This window comes from Ictalurus punctatus, chromosome 25 (assembly GCF_001660625.3).
Source record: "Ictalurus punctatus breed USDA103 chromosome 25, Coco_2.0, whole genome shotgun sequence".
Classification (NCBI taxonomy): Eukaryota; Metazoa; Chordata; class Actinopteri; order Siluriformes; family Ictaluridae; genus Ictalurus; species Ictalurus punctatus.
This window is the reverse complement of record NC_030440.2, coordinates 16,153,732-16,178,756: the sequence shown is the minus strand read 5'-3', so window position 1 is coordinate 16,178,756 and position 25,025 is coordinate 16,153,732. Positions and strand designations below refer to the sequence as shown.

General features: G+C 39.7%; 3 protein-coding genes across 8 annotated transcripts in view; 2 read left to right on the top strand and 1 right to left on the bottom strand.

Moving 5' to 3' along the window:
- The first annotated feature begins 710 nt into the window (after window positions 1-710).
- ttll2 (tubulin tyrosine ligase-like family, member 2) lies at window positions 711-2,749 on the top strand. Its single transcript, XM_053675876.1, is given in 3 exon segments — window positions 711-1,582; window positions 1,584-1,990; window positions 1,993-2,749. Coding segments are annotated over 3 exon segments (906 nt in total). The 5' UTR covers window positions 711-1,502; the 3' UTR covers window positions 2,412-2,749.
- Window positions 2,750-3,154: 405 nt separating this feature from the next.
- Window positions 3,155-25,025, bottom strand: part of si:ch211-140l13.3 (centromere protein J) — a 34,617-nt gene continuing 12,746 nt past the window's right edge. For 5 of the 6 annotated variants that reach the window (XM_053675871.1, XM_053675873.1, XM_053675875.1 and 2 more), the window contains 14 exons: window positions 20,672-20,813; window positions 19,163-19,262; window positions 17,329-18,316; window positions 16,537-16,657; window positions 16,202-16,307; window positions 14,415-14,612; window positions 11,415-11,475; window positions 10,308-10,396; window positions 8,774-8,908; window positions 7,095-7,184; window positions 6,867-7,007; window positions 5,218-5,302; window positions 5,009-5,129; window positions 3,155-4,637 (listed from right to left, as the gene is read on the bottom strand). In XM_053675871.1, coding sequence (XP_053531846.1) covers window positions 4,448-4,637; window positions 5,009-5,129; window positions 5,218-5,302; window positions 6,867-7,007; window positions 7,095-7,184; window positions 8,774-8,908; window positions 10,308-10,396; window positions 11,415-11,475; window positions 14,415-14,612; window positions 16,202-16,307; window positions 16,537-16,657; window positions 17,329-18,316; window positions 19,163-19,262; window positions 20,672-20,813 — 2,567 coding nt within the window. In that variant the 3' untranslated portion in view covers window positions 3,155-4,447. The remainder of the gene's footprint in view (window positions 4,638-5,008; window positions 5,130-5,217; window positions 5,303-6,866; window positions 7,008-7,094; window positions 7,185-8,773; window positions 8,909-10,307; window positions 10,397-11,414; window positions 11,476-14,414; window positions 14,613-16,201; window positions 16,308-16,536; window positions 16,658-17,328; window positions 18,317-19,162; window positions 19,263-20,671; window positions 20,814-25,025) is intronic. The other variant, XM_053675872.1, reaches the window with a different exon arrangement.
- gpr31 (G protein-coupled receptor 31) lies at window positions 22,944-24,418 on the top strand. Its single transcript, XM_047150970.2, has one exon. The coding sequence runs from the start codon at window positions 23,143-23,145 to the stop codon at window positions 24,088-24,090; it is 948 nt and encodes a 315-aa protein (XP_047006926.1). The 5' UTR covers window positions 22,944-23,142; the 3' UTR covers window positions 24,091-24,418.

Genomic DNA, 25,025 nt, shown 5'->3' with positions numbered 1-25,025 from the left:
AAAATTTCTGTTGTTGTTGCCAATCAACATTAAAATATGAAAATAATATATTTTTTTTGCAGAGATTACCTGCAGCGTTTCTGCACACTGCCCCCTACTGGTCAAGAGGTAGCAAAAATAGCTTTTTTGGCTTATAACTCTTGAACACTTTCGTGCATGATATCCATCATGCCCAGATTCTACCTGAGCAGTTTCAGAACAGCGCCACCTACTGGACAAAATAGAATAATAGAAATGGAGAATTGATTTAAAAAATTGGCTAGTAAAATTATATTTGAATTGAATAGAATATATATAACCTGAATATTTAATATAATTCTGTACTGTAGGGGGTTTACCTTAAATTCTTACCTTAATTGAAAACAAAATAAAACACCCACGTGACATCCCCCTCCACCCCCGAACCTTCAATAGCAACCTTGTCCTCAACCACCTCACACTTCCGGTCTAAACTGTATAGAAACAATACAGCACTCAGATAAACAAAAACTCGGAGGGAACCAACACGGCTTTCTTCACAAGGTGAGATACTACATACTGCTAAACAGAACACAGGGAATAAAGTATCCGAGCTCAAATAAATATTGCTATAAGGACTTATTTATATCCCCCCCCCCCATTTGTTTTTTTTTTTATTGAGATATTTAACAGTTAATTGTTAAAAAAAAAAAAAAAAACCCTCGTTGGTTTCATGTTGGTTTAATCAGACATGAAAATACGCTATGGAAAAACATTAAATATCATTTTCATTTGGAATAGCAGACCTCCAAACATTTAAATGAATGAAAATTTCAAAAACAAACAAATAAATAAATAAATAGACACAATGTAACATATCTCCTGAGATCACGTTTTGTCAACATCAGCGTTTTTAAATATATTAAGTATTTCTTTACTGAAAAAAATCAATAAAAATTCACAAATCACAAACATTAACCATGATTATGAACCTGATTCAGCAGCTGACTATGAGAGAATACCACATCCTAGAAAATCTGCAAAAACTCTGCTAGAAACCTACCTGTATATATGTAAGAAAAGATATGAAATGGTGTATAATTGACTTTCTTTACTTCCTGGTAACCTAACCTGTAAGAATGAGTAAGGAATAAAACCCTCGGGGGCATGTTGTTACAGGAAAATAATCACTGATAGGGTGGAAACTTGCCAACACTAACCATTTTTATTTATTACATGACACATCATACTTTTATATTCATTTATAATTATATTTAATGCTGTTGGACTTCAGAAAAACAAGTTATTGCAGAGGATTGTGTGTGGACTCATGATGTATTACGCCAATAAATCCTGAGTTGGTGGGTGGGGGTATTTGTCAAAGGGATTTGTCAGTAGCGTCTTCTTTCACAAAAACAAATATTGCAGTTTTACGATTTTGTATTTACGGTAATGTTCAGTTGTACGTTTCATTATGTTTTTGTTTTCTCTCCTTTAGGAATACTCCATTTCCTTGCTTTGTTGAAAGCTGTGTGGTTCTCTCCATGTCTTCAAGGCCATGTGTTAATACCCGCCTTGTGTTCCGGCTCCACGAGAACGCTCCAGACGTGGTGCATGAGGTGCTGCCGGGAGGAGTTCGACCCTCAGGAGCAGGAGGAAGGAGACTGGAATCTGTACTGGCGCAGCTCGGCTTTCCGCAGCTCAGGCTATGAGAATGTGTTGTACTTTCAGAGGCTGAATCATCACCCTAAAACAGCGATTATCTCACGCGAGGATTGCCTGGCACAGAATCTGAGAAGAATGAGAGGCAGGTACGGCCCTGCGCTTTATGACTTCAGTCCCCTGGCCTTCATCCTGCCAAACGATTACACCAGGTTTCTGGAGGAGTACGAAAAAAACAGAGGAAAGCGCGTGGACTGGATCTGTAAGCCGGTGGATCTCTCTCGAGGGAGGGGTATATTTATCTCTGAGAATATCATACACTTGACTTATGCCTCACCAGTGATTGTACAGAAATATATAAGCAACCCGTTTCTGATCTGCGCATCTACGTGTGTGTGAAGAGTTTCCGTCCTCTTACGATCTACATGCACCAGGACGGCGTAGCGTGTTTCCATCCATCTTCTATACCGCTTATCCTTTTCAGGGTCACGGGGAAACCTGGAGCCTATCCCAGGGAGCATGGGGCACAAGGCGGGGTACACCCTGGACAGGGTGCCAGTCCATCACAGGGCACAATCACATACACACTCACACACCCATTCATACACTACGGACACTTTGGACACGCCAATCAGCCTACCATGCATGTGTTTGGACTGGGGGAGGAAACCGGAGTACCCGGAGGAAACCCCCGCAGCACGGGGAGAACATGCACACTCCGCACACACAGGGCCACAGTGGGAAACAAACCCCCAACCTTGGAGGTGGGAGGCAAACGTGATAACCACTAAGCCACCGTGCGCCCCGTAGCATATTTCACGACTGATAAATACGACCTGGCATCTCTAGACAACCTGTTCTCTCACCTCACAAATCAACAAATTGGGTTTATTCTACAGCACGGATAAAGAGTGCGTAGGTCAGGGGTGTAAGTGGGCCATGAGTAAATTCCGCAGCTTCCTTCACAGCCAAGACATCAGTGAAGTTCAGCTCTGGCAAAAAAATCAGCTGTGTGGAGCTGTTTGGATTTGATATCCTCATCGATTCCAACTTCAAGCCTTGGCTTTTAGAGGTCAATTACAATCCGGCACGTTCTTTGGACTGTCCTGTTGATATAAAGGTCAAAAAAAAAAAAGGTCTGATAAATGACGTCATTGACTCGATGAACTACAGGAAGATTGACAGGCTGAGGCGAAGAAAATGCTGCTTGCACACCATGTGCTTAGTGCCAAAAATTGCACGGGTACTTCTCGTTCCAAAATCTGTTTATGAATATAAACATCAGTCCAATGGTTTAAGTCTTGAGAAGACATCACGTTCCAATTCATATCCAAAGAAGTGCCACGTCATTGGTCCGAGTCAGACGACTAGGAACTCGCCTCACTTCCAAGCCATCTTCTACCTACATGACCTACTATTCACATCCATAAATACTCACAAAAGCCCCCAATGTTCTCATGGGAGCAGAGAACGCATGACAGGTCTCTACCAGCTCATCGCGTTCGGGATTTCATACTGAAATTTCATTTCAGGGTCATACAGAAAGCCTTGTAGGACACACTCGATGTAAGGACGATAGTGCACGAGGTGCATGCGCTCATGAAACAGCTCATAAGTCTCTCTCAACGTCCTCTCATGTCCACTGAGAGACGTGGAGGAACTAAGACGGTGGCGCTGCTATCAAAAATGAATTCGCCTCTTTATTATGACTATGTCCAACCTTTAGAAGAAAATATTTTACTCAAGATTATGATTCACATCTCATACCTCATATCTCTGTGCTGAAAATACTGTAAGGCCAAGAAGGTCACAAGTCCTTGGCTGAATACTGAATCAGTCAGACGTCCGGGTCACACTCCCATGAATAATAAGCCGCGTGGTGCAACATGAGTCTCATCATGACTACGATGTGAAATTTATTTACACAGAGTTAAAACACAGGACAGATCGCTGTGTTCAGGGTTCGTGATCCACCCAAAAACAACATCTGAGCACTTATTGTTCTCTAATAACAATCTGATGCGTATGAGATGTGATGTATCTTTTTTGTGACCACAGGTTGTTAATAATGAGCATAAATATGACCTGATATCATTCCATTCTTATATTATTGCCTTATGGACTAATGAAGGCATTCACAGGGACAAATAATAATAATAATAATAATAATTCATGGAGAATAAAAACTGTCATTCAGAAGAATGGTTCAATTCTAACATTAAATGTTAAATAAATAAAATAAACATTTTTTAAATGTCAATTAAACAAATCCTTCTGGCATATTTCCTCGTCTTTGACCAGAATTATTATCACCCTGCATTAAAATAAGCAAAAATGAATAAATAATGTGAAAATCATGCAAGGAGTGATATTCTGAGCTCAAACATTCAGGGATGCCGTGTAGTTTTACTCTATTGTTATTTTTATTGTCATGAAGAAGGTAGTCTGGACGCCTCACGGCTCTTGTCTGTGTGGGTTTCCTCCGGGTTCTCCGGTTTCCTCCTAAAAACAAACCAGTAAATGGATCACCTACTTTAGTTGCCCCTCGGTGTAAACGAGCGTGTATTTCCAGAGTGCATTTTGAAATTTGACTTCAAAGGATGACAATTTGTTTGCGTTTAATCCTTTAGCGGCGTGGATTTTTCTGCCACAGATGTTTTCAAGAGAAAATATTATGATGAAATGATAGTACTTGTAATTGTGTTGTTGTTGTTGTTTTTTAAATAGTATATTTTGCTCTTGAAGGGTGCCAATATTTATGAAGACGACTGTACATATCAACCTTCCTGTATAAAACACAGCAATGGGTTTCCCATCGACACATCTTTCACTTTCTGTCCATCATACTAACGTCTTCATTGTTCTTAATGCGAATCCTGCCTGATGAGTATTTAGTCTCTTGCCTTCCATTTAAATAGACGGTTTTAACAGTTCCATCAGGGTAAATCCTCTGCTTGTACTGCGACGTGTGGATCTCACGTTGGCCGTTTGTGAACTCTACTGTTTTCTCTCCATTTCTGTAGACAGTAAAGAAATAATAAAAAAAATAAAAAGAAGTCAGTGTGCTTCACTTTACACCACAGAGTCAAATAAGTTAGTAGAAAAAAACAGTGTGTTGGTTTAGACAATAAAATCTGGCTTAAAAATAGGTTTGTGGGAGTGGGCGGGATTGGTCAAAAAAAAATAAATAAATCAGACGACGGTTGGGATTTGGTCAAACGTTCTGAGGGATTGGTCGAAATCTTTCATGGGACTTGTCAGGAGTTCCTGTAGGAGTGGGTGTGATCAGAAACCCTTTGGGAGGCGACAGGAATGGGATTATAAAATGGAATCGGGGTGGGAATGGGAATGGGATTAGTCCCATACACACCCCTATATGACGTCTTACTTTGATAACTTGACAACAGTTCCATCAGGGAAGAAGCTTTGCTGTCGGCCGTCAGGGTACAAGGTCTTGACGGTACCATCGGGGAAAAGGATTTCTCGCGTACCATCAGGATGGCGCTTCTCTGCAGAAACACCAGACCTTTTTAAGACGCTGTCATAAAAGCAGCCTATTAGAAAACCAGAAACGTGTTAGAGTGTTATTTGCTCAACCTCTTTGCTTATTTGGGAACTGCAGAACCTCCAAGCCAGACGGGTAAGTGGAGTGAGTCGTCTGGGTATCACAATAATAGTACACCTGCGAGCACAAACACACTGAATCATCAGCCTGAGCGTTCAGGGAAACATTCAAGGCCAGTGTAATGTAAAGGGACGTGTTTATAATGAGGAACCTCCGTTACAATGTTTATTTCAGCACTTCCAAAATCGATTACAGGGAGATCAGTGGCGCTGAACGCGACATTAAAAAACATTCGCGCTTAAAGTGTGATATAAATGACAGAGCAAAACGAAATCTGAAAAGCACTCCAGGGTGTCAGTCTGTAGACATGTGGGCTTGTTTAGGCATTTCTCAATTCAACATGTGCTTAGGCAGCACTTTGGTGGCATTTCACAAATCTGTGTGGGGGTGGGGGGTGGGGGGGGGGGGGTGGCGTAAACAACTTTTCATTCTGATTCACAGACAAGACAAGAGCAGCATTCGAGTGCATGACGCTAGGGGGTTGTGTAATATCAAGCAGAACTACTCTTAATTATCTTGGATATGTCCTTGACGATGATTTATGTGGTGCTAGTGTAACAGGTATGGAAAGTATTCCATACATTTAATATATACATCCATCCATCCATCTTCTACCGCTTACTCCTTCTTCAGGGTCGCGGGGGAAACCTGGAGCCAATCCCAGGGAGCATTGGGCACAAGGCGGGGTACACCCTGGACAGGGCACAATCACATACACACTCACACACCCATTCATACACTACGGACACTTTGGACACGCCAATCAGCCTACCATGCATGTCTTTGGACTGGGGGAGGAAACCGGAGTACCCGGAGGAAACCCCCGCAGCACGGGGAGTACATTCAGAATGACTCGCATGATGTTTAGTGCAATGTCCTCATGTTTGTTTCACGCACGCATTTCGTGGATGTCTGATCTGTCTCGTGTACGGTTGGATAAGTTACCGAAATCTCAAAATACATTGGTAAAATAGGTTGGTTTTAGGTCTTAATAGTTTTACGCATGTTGATGTATCCCATTTTAGACATCTCGTCTGGTTACCTGTAGAAAGCCGAGTAGCATATTTTAAACTAAAAATAAAAGAGCGCCTATATATTTTAATATATATTTCTCTAGGGTAAGTGAGAGACATTTTTATAATACTACACAACGTGTCGTAGATCTCTCAAACACTCAGGGGCTCAAGTGTGGAATGAGTGGCCTCTGGATATTAAAAGTATTTCAAATTTGGTTGGTTTTACAGTAGTCCGAAAGTCAAAAGATGGTTATTGGAATTTGTGTTGTGTATTGGGTGGATGTTAAATTGTGATTGTAAATTTTTGCAAATGTGGAAACTTATTGTAGCTTTGTGTTTTAGTAAACAATGCCAAAGTAACCTGTGACTCGGAGTGAAGTTTGTTCTTTACATCAAGGACGACAGTGGAAACAAGCTTTTAACTTGTACTGTGCTTTCCTTGATAAATGAGTGTGTTTCACTACATTTTTGTCTAATTAATCAAATCAAATCAAATCAAGCCTTCAGAATCTGACGAATATCACGCTGACCTTGATTACTCAAATCAGAGGCGGGAAGTAACAATTATCTGCACCGGAGTTTCACTTATACCCTTCTGTACATACCATGGTCCCATCAGCCAGAACGCGCTTGACATCTCCATTGCAAAACGTGACCGTGGTTGATTTCTGATCCGCGCCGATCTCCTTTCTAGTTCCGTTGCGGAAAACGATAACACGTGACCCATCTGACAGGAGCTGTTCTACCTGCAGGATCAAATCATCAGGCGGGGGAAAAAAATGACTTGGATTTAATAGTAGAATATCATTACAATGAGGCAAGGTTCTCCTTACCTTACCGTCTGGATATCGAGTTTCCTCTCTAACTACAACGTTACCGGCTCCTTGAGTGCTGGAATTCTTCATCTCAGAATTGAGTGAATCCTGAAATCGAACAGATCTTGATATAGTAAATACAACTCCATTAAACTGCAGAGAATATCATAATAGATACAACACAGCACGTGGAGACGCTTACCTATCTGGGGACGCTGTTTAATTAAAGGTTTTAAAACAGGGCTTTCTAAACTAGGGGTCGTGAGAGAAACTCACAATCACGTCTTCGGCTTTATTCGGTTATTTTACAAATTAATATCAGAGGTAGCTCTCTGACTATGAGGACACGATTTGTGTACTACTATTTTGAAATGTTCCTGGGAGTCACAGTCATACAAACCACATTGAAATTGAGTGTACATGTTATTTTAATCTCTCCTCTATCCTGACGCACAGCATGACACACATCTCCCGACCCATCGACCTCTGCTAAACGAGCTAGCATTCCTACTAGTGAAAGGAATAAACCTTCGTTTTTTTAGTCACTTATGTCACACATATCAGTGACATAATAATAAAATGTTTCAGTACTTGTAAATTATCAATATGAAAATTTAAAATGTCGCAATGTACTTTTTTCCTTATACTGGAGTTATACCTTTATATTCTGGACCTTGTATCTGTCGCTTGGAAATGTATAGATTATACATATTTACCTTAAATACCTTTTACAGTAACGTTTTAAAGGTACAACGCATCATCGCAGATAGAAGATACATACAAAATGTCTCAAAGTTGTACTTTTCAGGGTGTTACAACCCCGAGATGAGCCCAGGGGTGACCAGTGTGAAGAGGAAATGCCTAGCTAGTCCACAACTATACTTCCGTATAAGAGTTTGCTAGGTTTTTCTTTTTTTATCTATTTGCATGGTACACTGAGGGACACAAACCCACAAGACATAAGACAAGGGTATTCGAAGTGGACGTTTGTAATAAAAGGGCTGGACCGTGGTGGTGCTGAAGGAAATACTCGATTTTCACACACACGCTCATCTAGAACAAAAATGAAACCCAAATATCGAACTACACTGGTTTTCCGTCACGAACACAAGTACAGGGGTTGGCATTCGCCTGTTCTCTAGGGTACCGCCTCAGCCAGAAGGATCGGTACAGTTTGATACTCCTAAGCATGATTGTACAACTTGTATCCCCAACAAAGGCGACAATTCTAAACAGTTCCACCTTCTCCAGAAGACGTTTTGCAGAGGGATCTTTTAAAACATTTTTAAACTTGTCCGGTATTGCTAAAAAGGAAGACGTGAAACGACGTGAGAGTAAGTACATTTCTAAAGACTTACAGCACGTTCGTGTCTCGAACATCACAATGGAATATTCATGTTTTTTCATAGAGCATTTCCGTATGGTCATCGTTTTTTTTTCTCCAGGTGTGGAAACGAGTGTCTTGAAATGTGATTTCCAAAACACAAACGTTGGAGACTTGAACAAGTATCCCTATACTATATAATATCAGCTATACTATTGCACATCAGTCGATTAAGCTTTACGTATTTTTGCCAGGAAATGTATCATTTCTGTCCAGTACGTAAACAAACGCCGTTGCTGTCGCTATAGCGCTTTGTACTGAAGAAGTGCTGTCTCAGTCTCATCAAGAGTAAAAAATCAGATGTAGACCAAACCTCGGTCATGTCTGTCGATCCATAATCAGACTCGGATGATACAGATTTCCCAGGTTTCAATGTATTCTGCGATCCTTTCGGCACTGAATTCCTTCTCTCGACCCCATTCTGTTTCTCCGCGGACCTGCATGAGCCCTGAGCAAAGAGTTAAAACACTGAAGCTTCAGAGCAAATACTCATTACGCTTTATACACAGTTCAACTTGATATTTCAAACACTATATATAAGGAATAAACCACAATTATAGGAAAATAATCAGTGACAGGGTGGTGCAATGAAGTTGGCATTTTTCCTATAACAGCATGGAGTATAGAGTTTTATTCCTCTTACACCACAGCAGTTTCCATAGTAGATTTTTTTTTTTATAGTAGTTTAATAGTTACAACCATTTTATGGTGCTTTTTCTAGTTACATCCATTTATAGTTTACCACCGTGGAATGTTTGTTAATATGTTAATAAGTTCTTGTTATTGCTTACATTATAGCAGCTATAAACAGTTGTCCCTTCGTTATCTCTTAATGTTAATAAGACAGAAAATTTTTTTCTTCCCAGAGTGGAAAACTTACGTTTACATGGACAGCAGTAATGTAATTATTGACCTTATTCTGAATAAGGCAATATTGTGATTAAGGTGTTTACATGAGTCGCTTTTAGAATACTCCTTTCATGTTCAGGTTTTACGTGTTATAGAACATAGACGGATTAACGGCACACGTCATTACGTCGCCGCGCCACGCCGTCCGACGTCCCTCCAGAATTTCACGTATCGACATACAGTCGGTCTTCGTTATGGGACCGTATACAGTTTTGGATGTTTTATTTTTAATTTTACGAAAGCTTCCAGTGCAGTTAATTATTTGTCATGCCGTACGTGCAAATAGACGACTGCTTGAAGCCGTGGGCTGCGTCCCAAACCGCGTACTTACCTACTATATAGTTTATAGAATCGCATGTATTACGCCTACTATATAGTAGGTAAGCACGCGGTTTGGGACGCAGCCGTGCTCTCTTGTTTGCCGTCAAACGGTCGAGCGCTGCCGTGTGTGTACGTGTCCTGTCGCGAAATGCGGTGAAAACTTCCACACGACGTTAATAGTGTGATTAAGGTGTGTACATGTCTGTAATTCACATCGACAACGCGATTAAAACAGGAATACTCCACATGTCTTAATTCGATTTGTGTTTACTTCAAGTATGACTTTAATCAGATGAAGGTCATCAATAATCACCGTTTACATGCTAGTTTCTTAATCAGGATATTGTCTTAATCGGGTTCATATCGGAATATAGTTGTCCATGTAAACTAAATGTACTGACTGACTGTAACAAATCACTGACACTGGAGACTCCTTAGATTAATGTTAAGTAAATTTCTCCTCACAGGAAACTTTCACCGTATCAACAATTCTACATTTGTCTTTGTTAAATAACACGTTTCTTTTTTAATAAGTCAGTCTCTGTGTAAGTAGTTGCTATAGAAACAGACATAAAATAGTGAGACACAATTGTTCAGAGTGAGGTTGATGGACGTACCTTTTCTCCACACTCACTGTATGGGATTGTGTCGCTGTCATCCGGGCTCTGAGACGCCGTGGAAGTCCTTGAATTAGACGAGCCTCGTCCTTTTAAAAAAAAAATAGATGCCATATAAAGCATACATACACAACTGAAATCTGATCAGGCGTGTCTCTGTTTCCACCGTTCGAGCAGACTCGTAGAAAACCAGGAACACGCGGCTTCAAAATAGTTAGCTTTTAAAATCATGTGGAAAAAAATATTATATAAAATAAACTTCATGAATAATGAATGAAATTCTCCACTACAGCAACTGCAGGAAATACTGTACTACATACCTTTCCTCTAAAAAAGGAAAAGTATGGCAAACAAATAATGGCACCCCCCCAAGTCCCACACACACCCACTCACACACACACATATATATATATATATACACACACACACAAACAAACAAGCAAATTTTCATCCATAAAGCCATCTATTTGTATGCTGTTAGTCTCCAGGAACTGTTGCTGTCATTGACCACACCCTACAGTATATCTTTTCTATCCGAGAAGCAGCAGACAGAAACGGCAGTGTGCACTCACACAGGGGCTGTAGATTTACCATTAAACAAGATAACGAGCCAAACACACATCCAAATCAAAATAGAAACGATTGTAGAAGCCAAAATCCTTGTTTGGTAATCATCGTTTCAGTCTCTGGATTTGAACCCTATTAAAACCTGTGGTCTGAACTGAAGAGGACATCTACATGCACAAACCTAAGCATGCGAAAAGCTTGAAATGATCCGCATGGAGGAGTATTGAGAATCCTCTATAAGGTGTATCTGAATTTATTAGAATTGACTACAGGAAGGAACTCGTTTATGTTATTCTCTCCAGGGGAGATCACTACATATCAATTGTGAGGGTGTCAAAATTTTTGAAACCTGTGTGTTTTACAGAAGAAAAATAAAAACTGCACTCGGCAGAGTTGATTGTGTTGACTGTTAAGGATTACAACAATACAAAAGGTTGTGACAAGCTAGACATGACGCACAAGGTGTTGTCCGGGTGGAGAAGGAGCAGGGATGAAGAAACCAGGAAGTAAACAGGAAATAATCAAATAAAACCGACTTACTTGTGGATGAAATTTTCTGTTTGTTCGTTTCCTGGGAACTGGTAACAGAGCGTGTTCTTGTCTGATTTAAAAAAAAATAATAATAGAAGAAAACCTTAATATTTATGACAGGACAAAGAACATCATTGTGCGATTGAACACTGTGTTTTGAGGTTTTTATTGTGTAGTGTCATTTTGTAATGGAGTCTGAACATTTATTTGTATAATGAGTGAATAATGAATATTACATAATGGAACCGGATGACGGTCATGTGTCAGTGATGAAACTGTTTTAATGACTCACTTACGACAGGTGGCGAGGGACAGACTGTTTATAGCTGCCATAACGTAAGTGAGAACAGGGATTGTTTCACAGATGTATAAGCAGAATAAAACACTTCATGGCATGCGGTTACAGGACAACTATCAACTTCAGAGTGATCACAGTAACTCCGCTTTGCATCGGGCTGCATTTGCTTATTTAAGATCTCAGTAAACCAGGGCCCGAGTGTTTATCTCGCTGAGGAAGTAGAATTTCAAGGGCACGACAGTGTTGTTCCACATGCCCGTATCACATGCGTATCACATGTCGCTGATGTGTTTACGTCTCAAAAGCAGCAAACGTTCCGTTCTGTAATTCCTATTTTTGTAAACATGATCGCTCCGCTGATGTTGTCTATATATACACATAGTTTTATGTGCAACTGATTTCATACTATTATGTGGAAATGCGCAAAAGCAGTTAACAACAAGCCCGAGTGTAGTGAACCTGAGAAATACAGAGCTGTGCAAAAGCCCTAGGCTGTTTGGTGCATTTTTTTATTACATTTATTTGATATGTTTTGCATTATTCCATCAGCATAAAATAGCCATTTTTAGATTTAAAAATGTCCCCCCACAAAACATGCTGAAAATAAAATTGACAGAAAAAACATATGTGAGTAAAGACCATATTATGTAACAGATCAAACTGTATTTAAGTGAACAAAACTGATCAGAAGGTCGTGAGTTCAAATCCCAGCACTACCAAGCTGCTACTATTGGGCGACTGTTGGGCCCTCGAGCAAGGCCCTTAACCCTCAACTGCTCAGTTGGGTAAAAAAAAAAGAAGAGATAAATGTAAGTCGCTCTAGATAAGGGCGTCTGCCAAATGCCATGAATGTAAATATAAATGTACTGCATTGCAAAGAAAACGATTTTTTAATCTTAGCAAGTGAAAATACAGTCAGATTTATCTAGTATTTCCAATTATAAGATGGTCATAAACCAAAGATATTATTATTGAACCTATTTCTAAACCTATTTCCAGCTTGAAATAATCTTTCGGCAGATAATTGTGCTAATTTTAAGCATCTAATTCTAGAAAGAAGCAAGTTATCTGCATGAGAAAATGTAAAGCTTGTCTAGAGTGTCTAGAAAGAGGTTTAATCATGTGATATTTGGTTTACTGTAACCTTATAACAAGAAATACAACATAAATTTGAATACATTCAAGACAATTTCACTTGCTTAGCTTTTTTTTTTAACATACTCTTTTTGTGTTCTTTTTTTCTTCAGACCATTTCTTTACACAGGCCGAAGACTTTTGCGCAGTACTCTATATGAGTTTCTAGATGAGACGTCAAACGCGGGGCTAAAAGGGAAATTGCACAAGTTTCTTCTTCCCCACTGCTGTTTACATCCTGATGATCAGGTCAAATCCAGTTACTACTTCTTCCACCAGCCTGGACGGAAGAATACGGTTGCTAAGTGATGAATTCTGGTAAATGTAAACAGCTTGTACGATATGCTCGACAGTTCCTCTCTATAAGAAACACCAGTGGCACTTTAATAGCACTGATGTTTCATGAGCATTAACCCTTTCACACAATGTCCATTTGTAGAAAAATATACGGTTTAAATCAACCCCAAACCACTCAAGAACATTCCTGTAACTTTTCCCTCGCTTCTGTTGCTCTCTAGACTATTCTACTATTCTCAGAGCCTCTGGTATCCATCCAAACGTCCTACACAAAAGTCTAAAAGCATTTTTTTCCCCCTAGTTTCTATTAGATTTTAGTCTCCTTTCTAATATCATCACCAGCTACCACTGGCTATATCATAAATAACGTGTATATTATATAAGTATATTACAACTGAGAGGATCCACAACCTGTTCATTGAATGACAGAAGCTGTTATAAAGACACAGAGTGTGTGTGTGTGTGTGTGTGTGTAGAAATTATACGAAGGGGTATAACAGCTTGATGCATGAAGTTAAAAGGCAGTGATTAAAATTGAAATAAATTGAGGCAACAATCATAACTCTATTATTACTGATTATTATTATAATACATAATGATCACTAATCGATTACTATCTATTACAACTGATCATACGTTGATTATTATTGAGAAGAGGAAGAAAAAAAAAACAGATACGGCGTGTAAAAGAAAGCGTATTTATATTTTTAAACTGATGTGTAAACAGGCCAGTAAGTAGGCTGGTGATTTGCCTGTAACTCTGATACTTTGAAATCAATCATATCAAACACCGTATTTTAACGGTATCGTCAAATATCGAATCGTCGCCTTAAGAATCGAATACTGTATACATAAATTACACATGAACTGATATGATTTTCATTTTTTTTTTTTTTTGTTGATTATTATCAACATCGTAGCGTTTAACTGAAATTCTGTGATATGGAAGGAACGAATGTGACGCCTGCTAGAAATAAATTTCCCTTTGTCATTTTGTCCGCACTTTATTCGCTCAACTGTAAATTAAGTTTTCCATTCCAGTGCTGATTTAATCTTCACATAGATTTCCCCTTCGACATATTAGATCACACTTCCTGTTTCAGACTCCAGGCACTGTGTGGAGTTCAGATATGTGGATTTCAAATCTAAAAACCAAATAAAAACCACTCTAAAATCAATCAAAAACAAAAGAGAAAGAAACAGCTGAGTGACTCATATCCGGCTCCAGTTTCGCTCTGTATAAGAGTGCTAGCAGGTGTGTAATGTGTGAGGCTGCTCACCAGGTTTCGAGCATCAGGATGAGGTGTGGCTCTGCCGGAGCTCTGAGTTCTAACCTGAACGTCACACTGACTCATCAACGCCTCGTTCTCTCTGGTCAGGGCATCGACGCGACTCTGCAGCTCGCTGTGAGCCTGCCACCACTCGCACTCCCTTCTCTTAAGCTGCTCTCTCAGAAACTGGATTTGCTGTCTGAAATCCTTCGTACATATAAAAAAAGAAGAAAAAAAAACACACCACAGTTTAGCACAGGCACCAGGATACACACCTATTCAAATGTCTTATAAAGTGAAATGTCTGAAGGTGAAAATGATTTCCGGACATGATTCTGGATTAACATTCCCGGAACAACCAATAACCGATCACTGCCTGAGCTGCCATCTTCTAGATGCACCGACATAGACTGTACTAAATATTATACCACCACAAGGCTAGAACATTCTTCATTCTGATTGGTCAGATGTCAAGCAAATAACAGGTTGATATTAATGCACTCATTAATATAAACAGATTATTGTTTCTATAGTAACAGTTTACATACAAGGACTTGTGCGGCGGAACGAACAACCGCTATAGAATACAGTACGTGCTAACTGGAACTAGCTTGGTTCATAGCTGTTCCACGACATTTAATGTAGCTGCAAATGGTTAAAAAGTAGGATGTGTAATTGTTTAACAAACGATAAAATTTTTTTAGTATTGACAAATTGCTGTGCAATATGAGGAATAACATGCAATTAACTTTGTAGTGGTAACAGTAACTATGCTAAATCACGTCGTTGACTATTTTTCTATACCAGCACACCTCGAAGTGTTTTTTTAAAATTTATTTAGTGATGTTAGCTAAACCCTTACAAACGTTCCCTCCATATCTTGGGTTATAGCGCCTCAAGAGCCTTCATAAAGCTTAGCAAAGTCTTCGCCTGATTGATTGGCTGCACTCATTGGAAAAACATGGACTTTTCGTGAACTTTTGATGATGTTTGGCAGCTCAGTTGAAATTAATAGCGTCTGGTAGCGTTTTAAATTTGACTCTTTTGGTTGACAGACTACAGCGGAGCAGTTGAGGGTTAAGGCTGCTGCTCAAGAACTCCCATCCATGGCAGTTTGGAGATACTGGGATTTGAAATCATGACCTTCCCATCAGTAGCCCAAAGCCTTAACCACCGATTCGTCATGTTGCTGACGGCTACAGAGTTCTGTGGTTCGATCCCTAGCTTGTGTTACTCTCTGTACAGAGTTTTCGCACATGATTTGTTTCTGGGTTCGCCTGTTTTCTCGCAAAAACCTGCCAGTAGGTGGACTCTAACCTACCGCTAGCTGTGTGTGTGCATGGTGCCCTGGATGTATTCTCATCTCATCCAGGATGTATTCATCCAGGATGACTCCGGATCCACCGCCACCCTGACCGGGATAAAGCGTTTACTGAAGATGAATGGAAGAATGAACTGTGTATCAAAGCTGTGATTGGAAACCATGATGGTTCACGTTTTTGCTCTTACTACTTTCCAACACGCCTGAACCAGATATTCAGTGCTCTTGATTAATCTCTTGGTTCAGATTAGTGTCAACCTCAAACACCCCACCGTAAGTATAATGTTTAGTGTAAACATAGCTCTCCACATGCATGAGAATCGGTCCGATCGGCTATCTACGCGGCTGTGTATACGCACTTTCGAACACTGTGACACAATGACCTTTATGGATCTGGGTTAAAGGAAACATTCAGGATCTTGAAGAAATCACGCTCACTATTACTAAGGAATGAACAGATCCTGGTTTTACCTACCTCCGCCTCATTAAGGTGCCGTGTGACATCCTGAGATGTGTGCTCTGAAGATCTGCAGTTTGGTATGCTGTCTTTGTCCTTATTAGAAAAGCGGTCCATTTCAGATCTGTACAAATAAAAAATGACATGTAATAATTAATACGAGTGATTACAAAGAGAGGGAAAAAAATACAAGAATTACCACACTCCAGGATGTAAATAATTTGATAATATGGAGTATCTCATGAAACTGTAGACACCCAGCATGCTAACATCCTGGATTCAAATCTGATCCAGTCTCCTGAAACCGGCTCCTCGTGAAAAGCCCACCAGGAACCTGAGTTATTATACACAACCTGAGGAAATTCAGCGCTTTATCCTGCTCTGTTTTCATCTTGTCCATCATCAGGTCATTGCTCGTTCCATCTCTGATATCCGACCCAGAATTTTCCTGTACTTTCTTCACAGGATCACCTCCTGAAAAGCAGATAGGTGAATTTTAATTCACATCGATCATAGCTAGTGCTGTCTGTTATGCAAAGAATATAACAACTGTACATGAAAAAGTGGTGTAAATAGGGAAAATAATCACTGGCAAGGCGGCGTTACGAAGCAGAGCTACTGCTAAGCACCTTCACTCGTAACGCCGCAAACTGTCAACGCTAACAATTTTTAAACTGATTAAAGAAGAAAATTTCGTGCTTTTTATCTGTTTATGGTTACATTTTTAATGTTGTGGAATGTTCCGGAAAAAAAAAGGTAAGTTCCTGTTCATTCCTTCACCTTTACTACTTTATTTATTACTTTATTCTCTGCCTTGATGTTAATTTTAAAAAAATAATAATTAAACAAAAACTTCAACGTCCTCCGTCAGGAAACACAACATCACATTACAGTGACTGCTGACGCTGGAGACTCCTTCCATAAATGCTCGATAAACCTCTCTGTTTGAAAACGTCACTGTCGCTACACAGCTGATAGAACAAGTGCGTTATACTATAAACAAAGCACGTTGATGGCTGTGATCTGCAGCCGCACTACTGTCTGAGCTGCTGGTGTTCGAAAATGAATCACCTCCTGACCAATCAGAATTGAGAATTCAACCGTGCCGTGGTATAAGAATGTTTTGAAAAAATGTCAATCCTCACCATTCATGGAGTGCTGAGTTTTCTCCCAGAGATCGTTGTTCGTTTTGTTTTTTCCTGCAGATTTCACTTGAGGAAAAATCCTAGCGAGGAGGTCCGAGTTACTGGCACCGGGGGGTGTAGCCTCACCGCTGGTCTCTTTTGGAGTTCTTGAGGGTTTGTGAGGTTCAGACCAACAAAGCTGCTGTAGCTCAGAGTCGCTCCCGTCATCAGATCCAGATGAACTAGAAAGTTCATGGAAGAAATGTGGAGCTCGTGGACATTCACTTGGACTAACGTCACTCGGAGCGTCACTAGCGTAGTCCTCGTCGGATAGATCCAGATTCTGATCTGAGTTTATTCTTAAGTGATTAGGAGGGTTTGGAGGTTTGGGATCATCCTCAGCAGCAGTGCTGTCACCAGAAGAGCTATGGAGCAACAGCTGCTTTATCTCAGTAGTCAAGCTTAGCGCCTTGGTGCTGGCTTCGTCCAGATCACACACTCTAACAATGCGATCGTTTACCTTCTTGAAGCCAACTCTTTCTTCAGGAAGATGGATCTTAGGAGCAACTTTTCTACCAGAAAGCGTAATGCATCCATCTTGCGACGTGGTACTTCTTATTTGATTTGGCTGCTTTGGACGTTCTTCATTTTTTTGAGAAGAATGTTTATCATGATCCAAAGCTAGAAACGTGCACTCGTGTGCAGGATGGATGTTCCTCAGTAGGTTCTCCTGGCCAGATCTCTGGTCAGAGCACTTCGCTTTATCTTTTCTCACTAACAGCAGATTCTGCAGAGCTGGGCTGCTGCTCTGTTGAATATGAGGGCTACTGTTCGTCCATCTGATTTTGTCACTGTGCTGGACAGCAGATGCTGTTGAGGGTCTCTGAAGCTGTGTGGACGTCGTGATCTTGGAGGCAGGTTGGATTTTCTGGATGTTGTCTTTAATTTGACCGACTCTAGATCTTCCGTCACCTTTACGCAGGAAATTCTTTTTCTCGGCTGTTCTGAGCTGCAGTAAAGGATAATAAACTATGACCTTCCACCAGTCTTCCAACATATCAAACTTATCAAAGGAAAAATCCACCCTGAACAACCAACATGCTAATCTTTATAATTAACATGTGATCTTCAATGGTGTCCAAGATCTGTTATGTAATAAAGCTGACTTTTGTTTTAGTTCAAATTTCTCAGTTTCCTAAATCCGACCCACAATGCCGTTTGACTACCTGCTTAGAGTGTAGCCTTTGCTTTACGAGAGCGATGCAGCGGCGCTTTAGTCCTGTAGTCTGTACTCTTTGCTCAAACAGGTCAGCTTCCAAAGCTTCCACTTTCACACTAATACCAACGTCAACACCGTCGCGCCCGCCGTCCAGTCAAGCCGAGTCTCTGCCGTCACTCACTGTCATATACCTAGCTGCATTGCATTCTGGGAATTTGAGCACAGCATTTGCACTAACGTCTCCGCTACTCCTTCACTGGATTCCTCATTAAAATGATGTTGCTACTGGAAAATGGTGAATAAGAAAAACAAAAAAGCCCTTGCCGTGTTGTTTTTAAGATCAGTGAAACATGATCATTATCACATATTGTATGAATGAGATTGCTGACATTTTTTTCTCCTATTACACACTAAACTTCTCACAGGAATAATGAAAATACTGTACTGACCACAAAATTAGCACCAGAGTCGCTAAACACATCACAAATATTTCAATATAAACATAATGAATGTGTTTCAAGGTGGAGGTTTCCTTTGGATGTTACACTCGTAACACAGCATAACCAGACGTTTGTGTTATACACGACAACAATTACAGCTCTTGTAAAAAAATTTAAAAAATTTTTAAAAATTTACCTGCTCATCCTTTTTTATAACCTCTTTATCCAATTTGAGCTGCTCTTCAACAAAATCATCAAAAGTCTTCTCCGTCTCTTTGAGTCCTGGACGAATAGGCCTGGGTCACAGAACAAAATATCCTGAATAACATCATGGTTTCACAAAATCCCCCCCCGATACATGTATGAAATAGTTATAAATGAGTAAAAATTAAACAATGCGAACATGTGCACAAGAAACAGAGCGCTTTTTTTCCATGTTTGTTGAATTGTCTGAACTGTCAGAAAAACCACTCGTTCTGTGGACCGAAGGAAACGTTAATGAGACGGTCACGGATGCACTGACAAAGGGTCGGGTGTACTCAACTCTTCATGCCTGTTTTTAAGCATAATTAGCTGCACAAGAACACATCATTTAAGCATTGTGCACATAAAACCACTCCCGTTAGTACATGTAGATTTGAAGAAGGATCACAGGAAGTAGTGGGAAGTTGGCGCAAAAACCATAAAAGGGGAAAGAAATAGGAAGTGTAGATATGGTCAGTTTTATGCGTGATCCCAAAGACCAGTTATAAGTGAATGCTTTACGTGTTGTTCTGGTGTGGTGTGTGGTTTTCCCACATGGCTGGGGCAATCAGTGCAGAAGTTTTTCATGAGCATTTTAGGACCTTGGTGAACGACCTATTCAGGGAAACTATGCATTTTAATACTGTTTGTCAACAAATCCTCTTTTTTTTGGTCCTGAAGCCTTAATTTAACTACCTAGTTTCTTTCTTTTTTCTGTTTTCGATCAATTTTGGCGAATGGAAAAAATATATATATATTAGCCTCAAAATATTTTCCGATCCTTTTCGAAGATACACGTTAAGATAGTTAAGATATCGGATACATAGACACAGCGGTGATCCATCGCCTCGACTGAGAGAAGAAAAAAAAAGAAATTGGAATTTGTTTATCACATTGAAACTGAATTCAATTCATCCCTTCGTCAACAGTAAGCGATTTATCCTGGTCTGGGTGGAGGTGAGTCTGGAGCCTGTCCCTGGGTGGGATCACTGGCTGTGAGTCGGGAATACATCCTGGGAATCACAGGGCATCATACACGTTCACACACTCATTCACACACTCATTCACACCTATGGCCGATGTACGGTATGTTTTTGTGAGTTGGGCAGAATTAGAGCTTAACTAGCAATCAGAACATTGATTGTAAATGTCATAAAATCCAAAGAAATCTACAATAAATGATATAAATATCAGTACAGAGAAGGGGAAACAGGACACTCGGGGCATTCAACAGATATTATGGGTTTAAAAATACATTTCTGTCATTTATTTTTTCTAGCAGTCTGATGTTGTCAGTTTAATATTTTTATTATAGTATGAGCTCTTTTTCAGGGGCAGTTCAGCATAGATAATCCATCTACGTGTATGTTTTTTGGAGCTGGACAGAATTAGAGATTAACTAATTGTCAACCTCTCCTGAAATGATTGGGCTGTGTATCTCCTGCGTTTTAGTGATCGTCACCTTTCCTCGGGATTCGCTGGGACTTTTCTCCGGACTCCAAAAGGACTGACTGTACAGGATTCCTCCCCCGGCCCACACGACTCCTCTTTAATAGGAGATAAACATCTCTGCTCTGTACCGACCGCCTGTAGAGACGTGTGGTCTGAAAAGGAAAAAAAAAAAGAATTACTACTTACAACTTATCCCAAGATCAGCCGGGGTGGGGGCGGGGGGGTTTGGGGGGGGTCAGCAGGGGGGTATAAGCATTTTTTTTATTATCATAGATGTGAGTTTCCTGAAATGGCTATAAATGGCTGTAGGCAGTGTTTAAACTGTAAACAGAATGAGAGGGATGATGGGATCGAATTACAGGGCACTTCAGCATGTTTCATCACATGTAGGAAAGCCTTTAGGGCACTGGGTCACATATTCTCCACGAGAACAACAACACCGTTAGTAGGCACTTCAACTTGTTTTCTCGCACATGGGGCAGCCATGAGGGCATTTCATCACGATTTTCCCATTGGAAGGGCACTATATCACAGCTCGTCCACTTTTTTTTTTTTTTTTTATATGTATATGTATGTATACGTATACGGGGGGGAAAAAGCACATACATAATGAATATAAATGTTATAGAGATTCTAAAAATCTAAAAATAAACATTTCTAAACATTATTCGAAAGCCATAAATTGAATAAATAAATACGAAAATAATAAGTAAGGTAAGTGGGGATTTTTTTTTTTGAGAAAAAAAAGTTAAATAGATAGATAGATAGATAGATAGATAGATAGATCTCATAATTTGGTCATCATTTTGCTTAACTGTGACTTTGATATCTACAATAAATCATATTAAACCTAAAAACCTAAAAATGAGAGGGAAGCAGGACACTTTGGACATTCAAGAGGTTTGAAAATATTTACAATATTATTATTATTATTATTATTATTATTATTATTATTATTATTATTATTTATTTATTTATTTTAAAGATTTATTTGAAAGATTTTTTGTCATTACATTTTTTTGTAATTTTTTTAAAGATTTTTTTTTTAAGTCTGATGTTCGCGGTTCAAGACACACTGCGGGTCAAAAGTTTGTGGACAAAAAAAATGGACTTTTTGTAGGCAGACTTTTGTGGACTCGTGATGTTAAAAAGCTTTTGATCTGAAGGTGTGTGATTAAACGTGTGAAATCGGCGTCGCGGACAAAAATATAATCGTGTCGACGTATTCGTTTCTTTCATTAGAAAACCAACATCTTATTTACAAAATAAAGATTTATTTTATAAACGATTTATAAACGGACGACTCGGAGAGAAATATTCGGAAAAGCAGGAGATAAGAGTCCGGCGTCGGTGTGAACTCCTTTAATACGGTTTAAAAATCATCTCGGGGAAATTCCTCAAGAAATCGCTCGAGAAAACGCCGAGAACACATTTCTGGAAATTCTAGGCGAAAAGGGCGTCGACTTTGAAGATGATAAAATATTAAATTATTCTGATTTATTTGGGATTTTTTATCACGACATAATTCCCATCGTTCCATTTGTTTTATTCCAGAGTTTTGATGACTTTATTATTATTCTAAAATGTAGAAATAATAAATCAAAATAAAGAATGAGCGAGTCTAAACTTTTGACTGGTAGTGTATATATATATATATATTTTTTATCATAGTATGAACTCTTTTGGAAATCGAGCAGAAGATTTATTAAATTCATGATTCAGGAATTCAACCTGTTAATGAAAACATTTGTGAAATAAATGCACGTCGATCATTCTTTTTAAGTTGAAAACAGGCTCAGACTTGTTTGGATGTGCTCCGTTTCCAAGAAATGTACTCAGCCTTGCTTTACGTCATAGTAAAATCACAAAGCTATAAATAGTAAAAGAACTACAAATCTACTCAGATTACGGGGAAAAAAAATTCTATGCTTCATGTGCGTGAGAATTGAGGTGTTAACAGCATGCAAATGACATTCTTTCCATATAATCTTTATTGCACAACCGTAAACACATCATCAGATGTTACTCTGCGGTGGAAAACCCCAGAGAACCGGCTGAATGAAGATAAATAAAATGGTCACAAGTGACAAATCTGGGACGCTGACTAGCAGCCCAAGGGCCCGATGGCCCCCCCCATTGTGTTTGTTCTTGGTTATTCTCCTGCTGAGTGACTGCATAACTCTTGAGCCTGTTGTGACGTGCCTCCTCGGGCATGGGAAGTGCTCTGGCAACAAGTCTGAGCAACTTTAAGTGGTGGTGCAGACTCACTGAAGCACTCTTACCTCGGAGTACAGCTCGGGAAAGACTAAGCAGTATGCATCAGGATCTCAGAAGCATGCAAAAAAGACTTTTTTGCCTTCTAGCAGTTTATTTTCTTGTGCGCTGCTGAAATTGAACTCTTTCAACTCCCAAGACAGTGGATTTACTAAGCAAAGGATAATAATAATAATAATAATAATAAAAACAACAATAATCACACTAATGGAGTACCACGCGAGTGACAACTGTACGGCTGGAAGTAAGGATCTGTACAAGTTCTACTTCTCGGTGATGATAATTGAGTTTATCCTGGCACTTCCTCTGAACCTCACTGTGATCTACCTCTTCATTTTTAAACTCCAATTCTGGAAATCTAAAAGCAACAACATTTTTCTGTTCAATCTCGTCCTGGCGGATATCCTGCTCCTTATTTGCTTGCCAGTCAGGGCGTACTACTTTCAGCGTGGAGAGAGACGGAGTAACAACAACACCGTTTGTAAATCAGTCCTCTTTATGCTTTTTTTGAACCGAGGAGCCAGCATCGCTTTCCTGACTATTATTTCCATCAACCGTTACTTGAGTGTGGTCCATCCCGGGATAAAGAACCCCTTGAAGATTCGGAAAAGATCCGTTCTCATCTCCGTTCTGGTCTGGGTTTTGCTCATGCCTCTGACCATCCCGTCCTTGCTGACCACGTTTGAGTGCTGCAACAACAACGAGACGGGCGAGGAGACCAGCAGCGTTTTCGCAGACAACGCCACCGCTGAAACCTTCAGAGAGCTCGTGTTTTTCACACCGGTTCTCATCTCGTCTATCGTCCTGGTCTACTGCACCATAAGGATCACGAAGAGGCTGCAGGAGAAGACGGTCGGCGACAGGACCAAGCTGAGAAGAGCGGTATTCCTGGTCACTCTGGTCGTCTCGGTGTTTGCTTTCTGCTTTTGGCCGTCTGCTATTTCAAGGCTGGTGCTGTTGATAGTCAGAAAAGAAAATCAACCGAGCGCAGAAGAAATCGCGGTTCAGGTCTACGACGGCCTCATGTGCCTCTCGTATCTGGATTGCCTGCTGGACCCGATCGTCTACTGTCTGAGCAGTACCAAGTTCAAACGCGTGTATATATCCACGTATCTGCCTTTTCTGATGAGAGGACACCATGCAGAACATCACTGAAACATCATCATGAGCACAAACGCACAAATGAGTGAATGTAATAACATTAAAAACCTAAAGCTTTGAACAAACATCCAAAAATTCAAGAGTGTCATCGACACGATTTTAAACTGTGATGATTTTAATCGGTTATTTTACATTTGAGTAAAAACAACGACAAAAAAAAAAAAGTGTTATTGGTTAGTTCTGTTGTTAATTGTACTGTTTTACTGATTTGTTTTGTTTTTTAAATTTATACAGTGACACGCGCCATATCATAGATCATGTGCTATAAGACCTTCAGATTTCACAGTTTTATTCTCATTAAACATGCTGGGGTTTTTGTTGTTGTTGTTGTTGTTGTTTATCAGAGAGGTGTTTTTTTTTTTTTTTTTTTAATGAAATGTGGTTCAAATGTAAAAAACAAAAAAAAAACCCCTCAGATCTGTGATGTGTTCACACAGCAGAGTTTAAGGGTACTCTTATGTTTAAAAACGTAAGAGCTGTATTCAGAGTAGCGTTACGCACATGTAGTGGGGAGTTAATGAAACTGTGTACATTGCATTTCAGACCTCAGGACTTACTAAGTGCTACTCAGAAAGATTTATGTGCAGGAAGGAGTTTGTGGAAAATAAAGGTGTGTCTCGGTGACTGCATGCGTGATAAAACACCCTCCATCCATCGCACACAACCTCATGACCTCATGACCTCATGACCTGTGTGCAGTCAGAGCATGATATAAAAATAATACGGCGTGCTGGATCGAGTGCTATTTTATATATCATACTACGACTAGAACTATTCATGCAGCAATATATTGCCAATATACTAGACAACTATTAGATTTAATTCAATGCTTGCCACCTCCTCCTTCATACCTTCTGTTTATATTACAGCGCATTACATTTAACAGTCTTTAGTCCATATTTTCTATCCCTGATTTTTTTTTTCTCCTG